Genomic DNA, 12,822 nt, shown 5'->3' with positions numbered 1-12,822 from the left:
TGCTCTGCTCTCCGACCTTCGGCAAATGTTTTTCTACGGCCACCGCGATGCTATTGTAGCGTCCGTCTGTTCAGGTTGCTATGCGGGCCCAGGTACGGATTCAACGCGGCAAATTACACGCCACGCCGGCATCTCCTGTAGCTAGCTCTAGACACCTTGTATGCCATGCCATGCCATGCCATGCCTGCCTGTGCGTCCGTCGAAGCAAACCCTCATCCCAATTTTCCCTTCCCGAGGCCCCCTCTGGCCCGGCCTCGTTCTTTCGCCCGCCACAGACAACCGACGGGACGCACACGCACACGCACATGCGCGTACACACTGTGGCCCCGAAGCAGCACAGACTTCAGCTGCCCTCGTCTCTCCGAATCAGATGATGCCATTGCCATCGTCACCACTGTACCGCTTGACATGCCCTTCGCTGCCTCAGTCGAGCCCATCGTCTTTGCCCGTTGCCCCCTTCGTGCAGAGTCGAGTCAAGCCAAGTCACATCCTGTCCCTTTCGGACAGGCTCGTCGCTTGCCTGCCCTGCCCGTTCAACGCCGACGGGACGTTGGCCACGCATAGCATCTTTGCCCTGCCCGACCGCTCACATCATCTTTGGCCATGCCCTGCTCATCTCCTTTCTGCGCCGGTCCGTCCTGCTGCCCTTGGGCCGTCAGGCGCCGCATTGACTTGTCATTCTGTAATGTCTTGCACTCGTCCCTTTGGCTCTTCGTCACCGCCCTGTCATCGTGTCTGGCCTCCGTTCATCTGTCAGTTGGTCCGTCGGTCACGGACGGCACTTGCCCCTGTGCTTCTCCCATCGCCCATCATTGGGAGACGTCTCGTCCACGCTTGCTGGCCCATCCTCAGCCCAGAGCAGGGGATATGAGTCCAAGGTTTTTAGTGTGGCACCAGCCGACATGGGGGCGCCGTCCAAACCCAGGGACGCGAAAGACGCTCCATGGACCAGGGGTCGGGATTGGGACCGGGTCCAGGGCCGGGCTCAATGCCAGGATCAGGGCCCAGGGGGTGTGGGGTGAGATGGGATGGGATGCGAATGGGACGTGTGGATGCCCGTGTGGATGTGAAGGGTTCACTCTCATCCAGGTTCGCTCAGGTGGGTGTAACCATCCTCCCACCTCGCTCTTGTCTCTTGGTCCTCGCACCCACGTCCAGACCTGCTTTTGGAGCCAGAGTCGGGGTCGGAAGCGTCCAGCTCAATGCACAAGTCGGCCAAAGCCACTCGAGCTCTTGTTGTCCCCCCTTTGCTGACACTGACGCTGTCGAGACGCCGGCTATTCCCACCACTCACTCGTCCACGCGCTGACCGACTCACTCTCTCAAACTCTCACAGCCTGCTTGGCCCCCCCCCAGTTCACCACATCGCCTTCCCTGCGCACCTCATCCTAGCTCTGCACAGTCTGCACAGTCGGCACAGTTAGCACGCTCTAGACAACAGCTCCCCCGCTGCTCGGGCCCCGTCCTCTCCTGCACTCCACTGCTTTGCTTACCTTGGCTTCGCTGGCTTGCCTTGCCTGCCCTGGTCCCTCAGGACCCTCCCGGGCCTCCCCTTTCTCTTCCCTCTCAAGTGAAGGCCCAAGAGTCGACAGAAGTGGCCCCCCTTGCTCCCTTGGTCTCCCGATGCCTCCACCCGCGTATGATCTCCTCGCTGCTAGGGGGGTACCCGGCGGACGACCAGAGGGCCCCCTTCTTCGTTCTCCCATGTCCTGCCGCCACCCCAGCGCCTACCTACCGCGCGACTTACACCCACGTCGGCTTGCACACGCTCAGCACTCAGTGGTGATGGGTCGACAAGACAAATGAATACATCTCCCACTTCTCACCCCCCTCCCCTCTTGTCACTTGTTCTTCTCACTCCTCCTCCTCCTCCTGTCATTGTTTTTTGTGCCCTTCCTCTCGTCAAGCCTCGTCTGTGCTCCTCCAGGCCCTTGCCTAGACGGATCGATTATCTCGCCCTCAAGTTTTGGGAAGACTTTGGCAGACCTTGCTGTCTCACCTCGTCGCGGCCCTGCCTGACCCTTCCTCATCCCGCTTGTCCTCCCCATTCCGTCTTAAAGCGGGCAAGCTCCCCTCGATCTGCTGTTCCGATTCCCGCGCCTCCATCACACCCACGTTCTCTCTTCGCACCTCTCTTAATATCAGGCATACGGCCTTCTAACCTCAGTCACTCCTTCACTCCACTGCTCAGACCAACCACGCTATAGACTTGAGTCTGCGCCCCTCGTTATCACTCACACAGATATTATACGCATGCCTTTGCTCCTTGCTGCGCTCATCCCACACTCGCTCTACACACTCTCGTTTGCATCGCAGCCGTGTCAAACATCGAGCCCCCCTCCCGCGGTGAACGGCTTACAACCGAGCTCGAGCAACCCCATCACCTACATCATCAGCCATGGCGTTCTACCCGAACTACCAGACAACGTATGATTATGCTGCTTTCAGCACTCCGTTCCCCGGAAATACGTACCAGAATGACTACACCCTCGAAATGTACCGCCAACATGCTGCCATGATGAGCCGGGGCATGTTCCCGGCCTCTGGCGGGAAGGCTACTGAGTCAAAGCCGAGACTTGCCAAGGACGAGGTCGATAAGCTTGAGAGGGAATTCCAGAGAAACAACAAGCCCAACAGCAGCCTGAAGAAGCAGCTTGCGGAGGAGATGAGAGTAGACATCGCGAGGATCAATGTACATATTACCCTTTTGGTCCCGTCTTGGACATGCACTGACTGGCCATAGAACTGGTTCCAAAACCGGCGAGCAAAGGCGAAACAGGAGAAGAGGGCACAGGAAAACGAAGCTCGCCGCAAGTCGGAGCAAGCCGCCGAGACTACGACGAGTTCCGAGACGGTCAAGGAGTACTTCAATGACCACGATGACGACGACCTACGCCCGTCCACGGCTCCCTTCCCGCTCGCCCACGTATCAACCGAAACGCCTTCCGTCCGCGAGAGCTCGCCTGCGGAAGGCACCGAGTCCCCGGAGCATTCGGCAGAAAAACCTAAAGCCGTCGTTGAGGAGTCGGGTTCTGAATACGCCTCGCCAGATTCTTCCGGTTTCCAGCACCATGACATCGACATCAGCTACGCCTTGGCCGCGGACCAATTCTTCTCGGATCAATCTTCGTGCGACTTCTCGTCTTCCATGGCTTCAGAGACTGCTCACCAAGTACCGGGCCACCTGACCCTCACAATACCCAATCAGTTCATGTCGCACTTCCCCGAGTCAATGAGCGATTCATCCTTCCCATCATACCACCAGCTATCAAGTGCTAGTGTCGTGGAGAATGCACTTGCATCCATGCCGCACGTACTGCCCAGCAACCTGAGTGACCCAGTTCAAATCAACATCAAGGAGGAGCAAATGCAAGGCGAGGATCTCGACAAGTTTGATGAACTTTCCCCTAAGTCCATGGCCCATTCGCCACCAGAGATCGCTACTCCCGACTTTCGGTTCAAGTCGTCCTCGGCCATTGATATTGCCAGCAGAAGAAACTCAAAGCGGCCCGCGCAACTGGTCAGCTGCATGCGAAGCCAGTCGTACAACTACTCTGGCCCAAAAACCGGCATTGAGATGCCCAGGCGGATCGAGGCGCCGAGTCCAATGCGCCGCGTTGCATCCGCAACCGGCAACTTCCCTAGAGGAATCCAAAAGACGTCCAGCGCAGGTCCACGATCACCACTGTACTTTGACCGCAACCAAGAGAACCTGCTTTTGCAGATGGCTGCAAGGTCCCCAATATCACGAAGCTCGGCAGCGCCGCCGACCCCCAACACGCCGATTGTTCCTACCCAACAAGCCATGCGTGAAGCGACTGTCTCGTCCATGTCATCTGACGAGGACAAGAGCTACAGCCTGCAAACCAACCTGACCGTACCGCAATACGCCATGGATCCGACCATGAGGACGCCGCCTGACACCCCCGGGATTATGACGAGCATGCCGAACGCGCTGTTCCCTACTTTTGACTTTAACGTGCCTGACGACCCTCTTCCCACTCCCAGCTTTGGCGGGTTTGACCAGGAGTTCCCGGCCATGTCGACAAACATCCCCAGCTACGTTGCACACAGCTGCGCCAGCCAGCCGGTGACACCCTCGTTCCCACCCAGCAATATGGGACCAGCTTTTTATTCGTCATACGGCGGTGGCAACACTGAGTACAACTGGTCGGACGCCTCTGCTGTCTCGGCTAAGCCATCTCCCGAGCAGTCGCGATCGAGACAATTCCAATTCACCAACATGACTGCGCAGGATTTCCATGGGGAATAAGCCGCCCTTTGTCTCTTGGTCGGACTTGACTTGGGCGTCGCGTTTGCATGGACGAGCAGGCGCCGCTGGGGAGTGCAAATCTTTTACCAGCCAGCCACTCGTCCGTTCCCGACTACCCAGCGATAGTTAGCTGGGTACTGTACAACATCAAAGGTCACCCACCCTTGCTGCGCTTTTACTTTGTACCTACAGCGACTGCGATATCAATGGCGCGCCACCGGACTACGCGGTCACTTTCCTTATCACTTCAGCAACGATTTCCTTTCTATGATACCTACTGCATACACCAAAGAAACAATCTCTTACCTAATGTAATGATATACACACGGCTAATGTCCTGCTGGCGGCGGCGCTGTTTGTGGCTGGAGAGGAGGGAGGGGAAGGGCCTGGATACCCAATGGAAGAACAGGACAACGGGGGGGTTACGGATCTCAGTTCATCGCGGGTCGGACCATATTTGGCCTTGGGGCCATGGGGGTGGAGTATGTATAGGTTGTTCAAGTCCGGGATAGCACAGGTAGACACAATCGATTCGAGGCGTGAAGGGAACAGGAGGAACGGAATGGAACTCTGTTCTTTGGAGAAAGAGTCGTGGGGAAGACGCCAAAACAGGAGAAGTCAACAATAAAAAGAATCGTCATACTACCTTACAGTCCTCCAAATTTCTGTTGAAATGACCTGGCCATGTTTCTGAACCCGCAAAATGGATTACTCGGTCGGTGCGGATGGCTTTCGATGATGGAATCATTTTGCACTAACCAGTCTGTCTGTCTTGTCACACACCGACTATTTGGTACTGGCACTTTTGCATCAATGGCTTTCAAGGCCCTGCCCCCACCCCCACCCTCGGGATCATTTTCCTTCCGTCTCAAAGTCGTCATGGGAGGGAGGGGCTTTACCAAGAGTGGGTGTTCCGGAGGAGGGTCACATTTTGATTCGATCCGTAAGCCGCCGTATACGCCAGACGGAGTAGCAAAGGTAATTGGGAGAGGTAAAACGCCGGGCGGCCGTTCCCGCCCAAGTGAACCTTTGGCTGATTTGAAAACACTCTTCTTGTTTAGATCAACAAATCCTTCTCGGTGGGTTACATCTTCATCCCTCTGCTTACCACAGACCACAAAGGCATGCCGGCCCCGCCGACTGACGGACTGACTGATGCGGGAGCCCCTCATCATCATCATCATCATTTCTCACAGCGTGTCGTCCGGGTGGCTATCAATAGTGGGTGAGGTTGCAACAGAGTTGGAATGGATAGACTGTTTGCCCCACTGGTGGAATTCGATTCGTCAATAACATTGGCGCTTTTGGAGGTCGCAATTGAGCTCGTGTGGGGAAGACAGTTGATCCATCAGCGGCGCCTTTCCTTGCGGGAACACGGCATTGCATTCTTCACCTCTTTGGAACTGCCACATGGTTCATGACTCTCCGGCCGAGGAATGCCCGTCCCTTTGTCTGGCACGCGAGCGCACCCGTCGAACACCGTACAGGGTTGATTTCACTCTACCCGAGCGCCACGCCTGAAGGAATACATCGGCACATTCCATCGACACATTCCACTGACACGCCAGAACGACGTCTCCTCATTCAGCACCCTGGCTTCTGGAGCCAAGAGGCCGACCAAGGCAGTTAGGGTGTAAGGTGATCAAGGTACGGTTCCGAACTTCTCTCCATTCGCACGTTCCCCCAGGTTTCCCCGCATCAACCTCCACCAACCCGCAATACGCAGTACCGTTCATGGTAGCCGACATCTACCGCTACCCCGCGACGGCCCCCTGTGACCCCAGAGGAAGCAATAACTCCTTGGCGATGGGCCAATCGCGGCCCAATGGACCTGTTTGTCTCTGCCTTTCTATCCATTCGTCTCCCGGGCTTGTCTCCTTTGTGGATTATGACTTCCGCCCTCTAAACCCCTGGTCCAGGTACTCGGAGTGAAGTACTACTTGCGTCTTGGTGGCTTGGGACAAAGTAGAATAGCCGGCAGCTTTTTCAGCTCTTCCTTTCGGCTCCTTGTTCTACCCCCTTCGTCGTGTAATGTCGGCCCGATAGATCCTAGTTTACTACGGCCCTACGCCCGGTTCAATGAGTTTACTGGTCTTTGCTAATGTGGGCTGCCAAGTGATAGGACCGGTGTCATGATGAAAACTTCGTGGTATAAAAAGGCCGGCAACGGCCCAGTCGGCCAGTCGCATCCTGTTTCTACGCGTCAGCGCAAACACGATCGATACGTTTGCCTCAGGTGGTCCTTTTCTACGGCTTTGAACATGGCCTTCGTTGTTTACCTGCTGGCGACTTGCCTTTACCTCTTCGCACCAGCGTGGTCTGCTCCCAACCGCTGTAGAAACGAAGTTCCCGTCGTCAATGTCAAGAACGGCTCCTATACAGGGTTACACAGCGCAAAGTATAGCCAGGACTTCTTTCTCGGGATACCGTATGCCAAGGTGCGTGCCTGTACTTATCAGCCCAAAGACCACGCTCTAAACATGACAGGCCCCTGAGCGTTTCCGCGTTGCTGAAGGTTTAGACTCGACATGGAATGACACCCGCCCCGCCACGCAGTACCCGAAGCATTGCGTTGGTTACGGCTCCGATATGGACGGCTACGAGTGGTCTGAGGATTGTCTCTATCTCAATGTTGTCCGTCCCGCTGGCGTGCCCCCCGACGCCCAGTTACCCGTAGCCGTTTGGATTCACGGAGGCGGTCTGGTATGTTGTCTGCTTTCTTGGTTTTGTAAGCGCAGCAACTGACACCGCCAAGTACATGGGCGGGTCCGCGGACAAGCGCTACAACATGTCCTTCATCGTTCAGAACAGCGTTGAGCTGGGGACCCCAATCATCGGAGTCAGTCTTAACTACCGCCTCTCTGTTTTCGGATTTCCTGGCGGGAAAGAGGCTTTCAATGCTGGCGCCGCCAACCTAGGCTTCAGAGACCAGCGGTTGGCTCTGCGGTGGGTCAACGAGAACATTGCGAGTTTTGGCGGCGCGCCGAACAAGGTCGCCATCTTTGGCGAGAGCTCTGGTGCCGAGAGCGTTTCTGCGCAGGTGTTGGCCTACAATGGTGTGCTCTCACTACCACCTTCTATTAGAGAACAGCTGGCTTACACCCAACAGGACGTGACGACGGCCTCTTCAGAGCAGCTGCCGCCCAATCCGGCTTTGGCGGCGTCATCCCCCGGCTCGTGGGCGGGTTTAACTCCACAGCCTATCAGTCGTACTATGACCAATTTGTCGGCAACATCACATCCTGCGCTTCGACCGTCGGCACCCCAGAGTCGATAGACTGTCTGCGCACCGCACCTTTGGAGGAGTTCAGCGCGGTACTCAACAAGACGCAAGCCCCGTTCACCTTCATCCCCGTCAAAGACGGTGACTTCCTTGCGGATTTCGCAACTAACCAGCTCGCTCGTGGTGATTTTTTGAAGGTGCCCATCCTCATCGGCGCGAATTCAGATGAAGGGTCTGCCTTTGGACAGGGCAGGGGCCCGAATGGTGGGCCAGTTAACACGGATGAGGATATGCGATGGGCCATCCGTAACGCCATCCCCGCCCAGGCCAAGAAGACGACGGGAAAGTCTGTCGAGGAGCTGGTGGACGAGGCTATGACGCTTTATCCCAACGACCAGTCTGTGGGCATCCCCAGCCTGGAGACATGGCCTCACATCATCCAGCCCGGGGAAGAGATTGCTGTTGCTCGAGGCCTGCAGCAACGTCGCACGGGGGCGTTCGTTGGAGACATGTACGTTCAAGCCCCGCGCGCCTCCTCTTGTATGTCACTGACATTGGCAGGCTCTTCCAGTTTCTACGAAGGAGGGCCAACACCGCCTGGTCTGAGCACGGCGTGCCGTCGTACGCCTACCGCTTCGACGTAACCACGAACGAGACGCCAAACTTCATCGGCGCGACTCACTTTGCAGAAGTAGGTTCTTTCTTGCGCTCTCACGCCTTCCCTTCGATTGTTCTCCCCTCGATGGGATACGAGACTAACACCCACCAGGTCGCCTTCGTATTCAACAACCTCAATGGCCTTGGCTACACCACGAACCCCTTCGGCGGCGACGCAGCTTACTCGGAAAAAGCCGTCGCTCTCGCAAAGACTATTTCCTCCGCCTGGATTAACTTCTTTGTGGAGCTCGACCCTAACGGCGCCTCGGGATCAAAAGAGTGGCCCGTTTACGAGACGGAGGGCGATGCTGGAGTCGGTAGAAATGTGGTCTTTGGTATCAACGGCACTGTCGTTGAAGCGGATGACTGGCGGAAGCAGGAGATGAGTTGGTTTATCAAGCATGCACTGGACATCTTTGGAAACTAGGTAATGCGGCACACGATGGCGTTTCCGCGTGCCGTCTCCCTTGAGTCAGCACAGACAACCATACCCACCGGAGAAGACGGGATTCCGTCGGCTCTCACATAGATAAGCCAAGCCAGGTTGAAGTTTCCCCTTCTCTCCTATTCTTGAATTCCCTCTCGCCTAATTTTCCTTTTGTGTACTCTATTGAGTTGCGCAGTATCCGAACGGATATTATGGATCCGTATGGGGCACGATAGTGGATCCTCGGATGGAGACCGACGCCGGGATCTGGTTCAAATGGGACAACCCGAGCTGACCTAGATCGGCTAGGACCGCTCGATCTGGCAAGTTGTTCGTGCTTTGCCGGTAGCACAGCCTACGGATGCCAGGGGCGGGTTGAAGAGGTTACCGGCAAGGGATTCAGCAGCGCAGCCAAAGCCAGGAATATGGTAATCGTGGTCCTCGTCGGCGCAAATATATAACGGCGCTGTCCTGCCGCCGTCTTTGCACTTGCCCTCAGTCTTTCCTCTGCAGGTGCCGTAGTCGAATCGGAGGTAATCACTCGTTCTGCCTTGCGCCATTGTCGTTCATTTAATCCATACTAGGCATAATATTCTAATCATTCACCAACCGACTCTCTTTGCCTCGTTGCGTTCTTTGCCCTTTTTTCTGTTCCTTCATTTTGGCTACACAGCTGTGCCATAATATCTTAATCCGCCAACCATGCGCTTCCTCGCATCATCCCTCTCCTTGCTGGCCGTCGGGGCTCTTCAGGGCGCATCAGCCTTGGACGCCGCTGGATGGAGAAACCAGAGCATCTACCAGGTCCTTACTGACCGCTTTGCCACGGCTGATGGCTCGGCCCCATTATGCGACACGGCCCCGGGCCTGTATTGCGGCGGCACCTGGAAGGGCATCACCAACAAGCTGGACTACATCCAGAACCTGGGCGCCACCGCCATCTGGATCTCGCCCATCGTCAAAAATGTTGAAGGAAACATCAACGGGTACGGAGAGGGCTACCACGGCTTCTGGACCCAGGACATCTACTCAATCAACCCGCACTTCGGCACCGAGGCCGACCTGAAGGAGCTCGCCGACGCACTCCACGCCCGCGGCATGTACCTGATGGTCGACATCGCCCCCAACCACTCGGGCCTCAACGACGACCCCGGCAACTACACCAAGTACGTTCCCTTCAACAAGGCCGAGTACTACCACGACGAATGCACCATCCAATGGAACAACCTCAAGTCCGAACAGCTCTGCTGGCTCGAAGGTCTGCCCGACCTGCGGACCGAAGATGACTACGTCCGCCAAGTATATGCCTCCTGGATCAAGGACCTGGTCGCCAAGTACTCAATCGATGGCCTCCGTGTCGACACTGCCCTCGAGATCGAGCTTGACTTCTGGACCGATGGCGGCTTCGGAGACGCCGCCGGTGTCTTCCTTCTGGGCGAGATCAGCCACACAGACCTGGATGTTCTGGCCCCCTACCAGCAGGTTATGGGCGGCTTCATGGACTACAGCAGCTACCACTGGCTCGCAAAGGCGTTCCAAGCCGTGGAAACGGACCTGACCGAACTGTACGAGGGTACCAACCAGATGGCGACTCTGGCCAGCATCGACCCGTCGCTTTTTGGCTCCTTCGCCGAAAACCACGACCAGGTTCGCTTCCCATACCGGAATAATGACATTGCACTGGCCAAGAACCTGTACGCCTTCACCATGCTCCGGGACGGCATCCCCATCGTCTACTACGGCCAGGAGCAGCACTACGGCGGCGGCGCCACGCCCAACAACCGCGAGGCCCTCTGGCTGGGCGGCTACGACATCCACTCGGAGCTGTACGGCTGGATTCAGCAGACGAACAAGGTGCGGGTGCACGCCGCTGAGTCCAACGCCAACTTCCTGACTACGGACCGTACGCAGGCGGTGTTCTCCTACAGCAGCAAGGACAGCAGCCGCGTCATTGCCTTCCGCAAGGGCCAGCTGTTCTCCATGTACACCAACGGCGGCGTCGGCGCCACCAACGACGTTATCTTCTCCATTGCCCGCAACGTCCACGGCTACGCCATCGGCTCCGACGTGGTCGACGTGTTGAACTGCGAGTCCTTCCAGGTGGCCTCCCACGGACGCCTCTGGGCGCAAATGCCCGCCGGGGGGCTGCCTCGAGTGTTTTTGCCCAAGGAGCAGGCCGATGGGCTCTGCAATGACATCAAGGCGCCTCTGGCAAATGCCACCGTCAAGGTCGGCGTGGACAAGAACACGGGGTACAACAAGCGGTCGGTGCCATTCGTGACAACGACGCTGGAATAGGTGCGAAGGAATGTGGGATTCGTTGTTACGGGTGCGTGCGGATGCACAGTGGACCCATGGTGGCGCCGAAGGTGCCTGACGGGGGTCACGCTCGTGTAGATATATTGTAGATGTCCAGCGTTGCGTGTTTACGGAGTAATATTATTCTAATACCAATATAGAACCATGCAAATATCAAATGTTGTGGAGGCTCAAGGCCCGAGTAGTCGCAGACTGATCCTAACCGGCCCCCCTGTCAACCTGATGCGATCCGTGCATTGTGGCCTGTGCAGGTTGTATGACAAGCCAATTAAATCTCGTCCGCTGCCGCTTACGCATTTTTCTCGGCTGCTCGTAAATCACCCATCACGACTTACCCTGAGATACTAAAATCCAACCCTAAATTATATCTTCAATACCGACGCTTAACTCCACATAATCCTAACCATACTAAGGATGTCTAGGTTCTTTGATCAGTATTCTTAATTAAAACTGCATTTCTCATTGATTTGTATAATTGACTGCGCCATTTTACCAGCAGACGGGAGTGGGTGGACGGGTGTGTTGTGTTTGTACAATCAGGTCAACTTTGCACAGGCCGCAGTGCACGGATCGCATCAGGGTGACATGGGAAGGGAGTGATCAGCTTCACGGACTACTCCTTGGGTCTGTGTGCCCACCTGCCACGTGGGGCACCCAGGCCAGGGGCACCTTTGCTTTGGGTTCTTGAGCCTGACTGCTGGCTGCTGCAGCTTCCTCTCCTAGATGGCCAACTCAAATCCCTTTCTTCCTAGCATCTTCGAGTCGCATATGTTTGATCTTTTCTCCAGGCACAATTATAAACCGTTGTCTCAAATTCGTGAACTATTTATGCTCAGCCTGTGGTACGGCTCGAGCGTAGAATCGTATAATGAGCCGCATGTTGCTAAAGGGGCCCGACGAGCGCGCAACCGACAATGGGCGGGGGGTCGGTAAATTAAATCTGGGCAATCGGCCGCTTGAGGAACAAAAAACGACCCTGAGCGGAGTGGTGAGGTTTCGGGTTGCCCATTTGGGCCATGAGGGTGGTATGTATGCCGTATTGCGAGCCCACTTTGGTGTTTGCGTCTGCCAGGTCTGAAGGAGGCAGAGAAGGCCAATCCTATATGAAGTGCCAAACTTCTTCCAGCTAGCACATACGACCATACCCACTGGAGAACTCGGGATCCCGTCCGCTCTCCCATAGATAAGCCAGTGAGGGCCGGATTAGTAGTTGGGTCGGTGACGACCAGCGAATACCTGGTGTTGTATGTTTTTGTATGTTTTACATACTCTACATCTACCCTTCGACAATGTAGTGTTAATCAGTAACAATGCCCAGCGTGACACGGATATTTCGTTTTTGCTGGACTTGGGTACGTTTTAATTACGGCAGACACTTTCCTTCTAGGGTGGATAGAGTGAATGGCGATATATAGACTTGAATATCACGCATCTCGCTTCCGGGCCCTCGGCCGCACTTGCGTCGTGCGCCATACCCCGAAAAGCCAAGCTTCCGGTACTCAGGGCCGGCGCCGATGCGGGGGTCTCCATTTCAGGGCCTGGATAATCAAAGTGGTCTCCGGGCCAGGTATAACACTCACTCTCATTGTGTGACATGCAGGCCTGATTCCATGATTCCCCTTGCGTACATACGGTGAAAGAGTCATCCACTCCCATTTGGAACTTTTGGCGTGACGTCGGTCAAGCCACAACCACGGTTAGTGAGGTGATGTACTAGAAGTGACAAATACTCCGGAAGCAAATTGCTGAGACTTGCCATTGCCGCGTGAGTCTCGACCTCTTCCCTCTCGGTCGGAGCAAGTATAAATTACCTTTCGCCCGTGCACCCGCAGCTACACCGGGCCTGCAAGGCCAATAACCTCACTTTACACCGCTCACCGATTCTCACCTGTAGAGCTCACCAGATCCTCGCCTCATCGGCAA

General features: G+C 56.0%; 3 protein-coding genes across 3 annotated transcripts; all 3 read left to right on the top strand.

Moving 5' to 3' along the window:
- Positions 1 to 2,398: 2,398 nt before the first annotated feature.
- EsH8_VI_000679 (homeobox domain-containing protein) lies at positions 2,399 to 4,273 on the top strand (the record flags this gene model as incomplete). Its single annotated transcript, XM_083271932.1, has 2 exons — positions 2,399 to 2,692; positions 2,744 to 4,273. 2 exons carry the CDS (start codon positions 2,399 to 2,401, stop codon positions 4,271 to 4,273), a joined length of 1,824 nt encoding a protein of 607 aa, XP_083127106.1.
- Positions 4,274 to 6,405: 2,132 nt separating this feature from the next.
- Positions 6,406 to 8,580, top strand: EsH8_VI_000678 (Alpha/Beta hydrolase protein; the record flags this gene model as incomplete). Its single annotated transcript, XM_083271931.1, has 6 exons — positions 6,406 to 6,711; positions 6,761 to 6,976; positions 7,029 to 7,329; positions 7,383 to 8,007; positions 8,058 to 8,187; positions 8,266 to 8,580. 6 exons carry the CDS (start codon positions 6,406 to 6,408, stop codon positions 8,578 to 8,580), a joined length of 1,893 nt encoding a protein of 630 aa, XP_083127105.1.
- A 702-nt stretch (positions 8,581 to 9,282) lies between these two features.
- EsH8_VI_000677 (uncharacterized protein) lies at positions 9,283 to 10,878 on the top strand (the record flags this gene model as incomplete). The annotated part of the gene is made up of 1 exon (XM_083271930.1): positions 9,283 to 10,878. The coding sequence occupies one exon, from the start codon at positions 9,283 to 9,285 to the stop codon at positions 10,876 to 10,878; it is 1,596 nt and encodes a 531-aa protein (XP_083127104.1).
- Between the last annotated feature and the right edge of the window lie 1,944 nt (positions 10,879 to 12,822).

The sequence above is a fragment of the Colletotrichum jinshuiense genome, chromosome 6 (assembly GCF_051148585.1).
Source record: "Colletotrichum jinshuiense chromosome 6, complete sequence".
Lineage (NCBI taxonomy): Eukaryota > Fungi > Ascomycota > Sordariomycetes > Glomerellales > Glomerellaceae > Colletotrichum > Colletotrichum jinshuiense.
The sequence above is the reverse complement of the archived record's forward strand: the minus strand, read 5'-3'. Positions and strand labels throughout refer to the sequence as shown.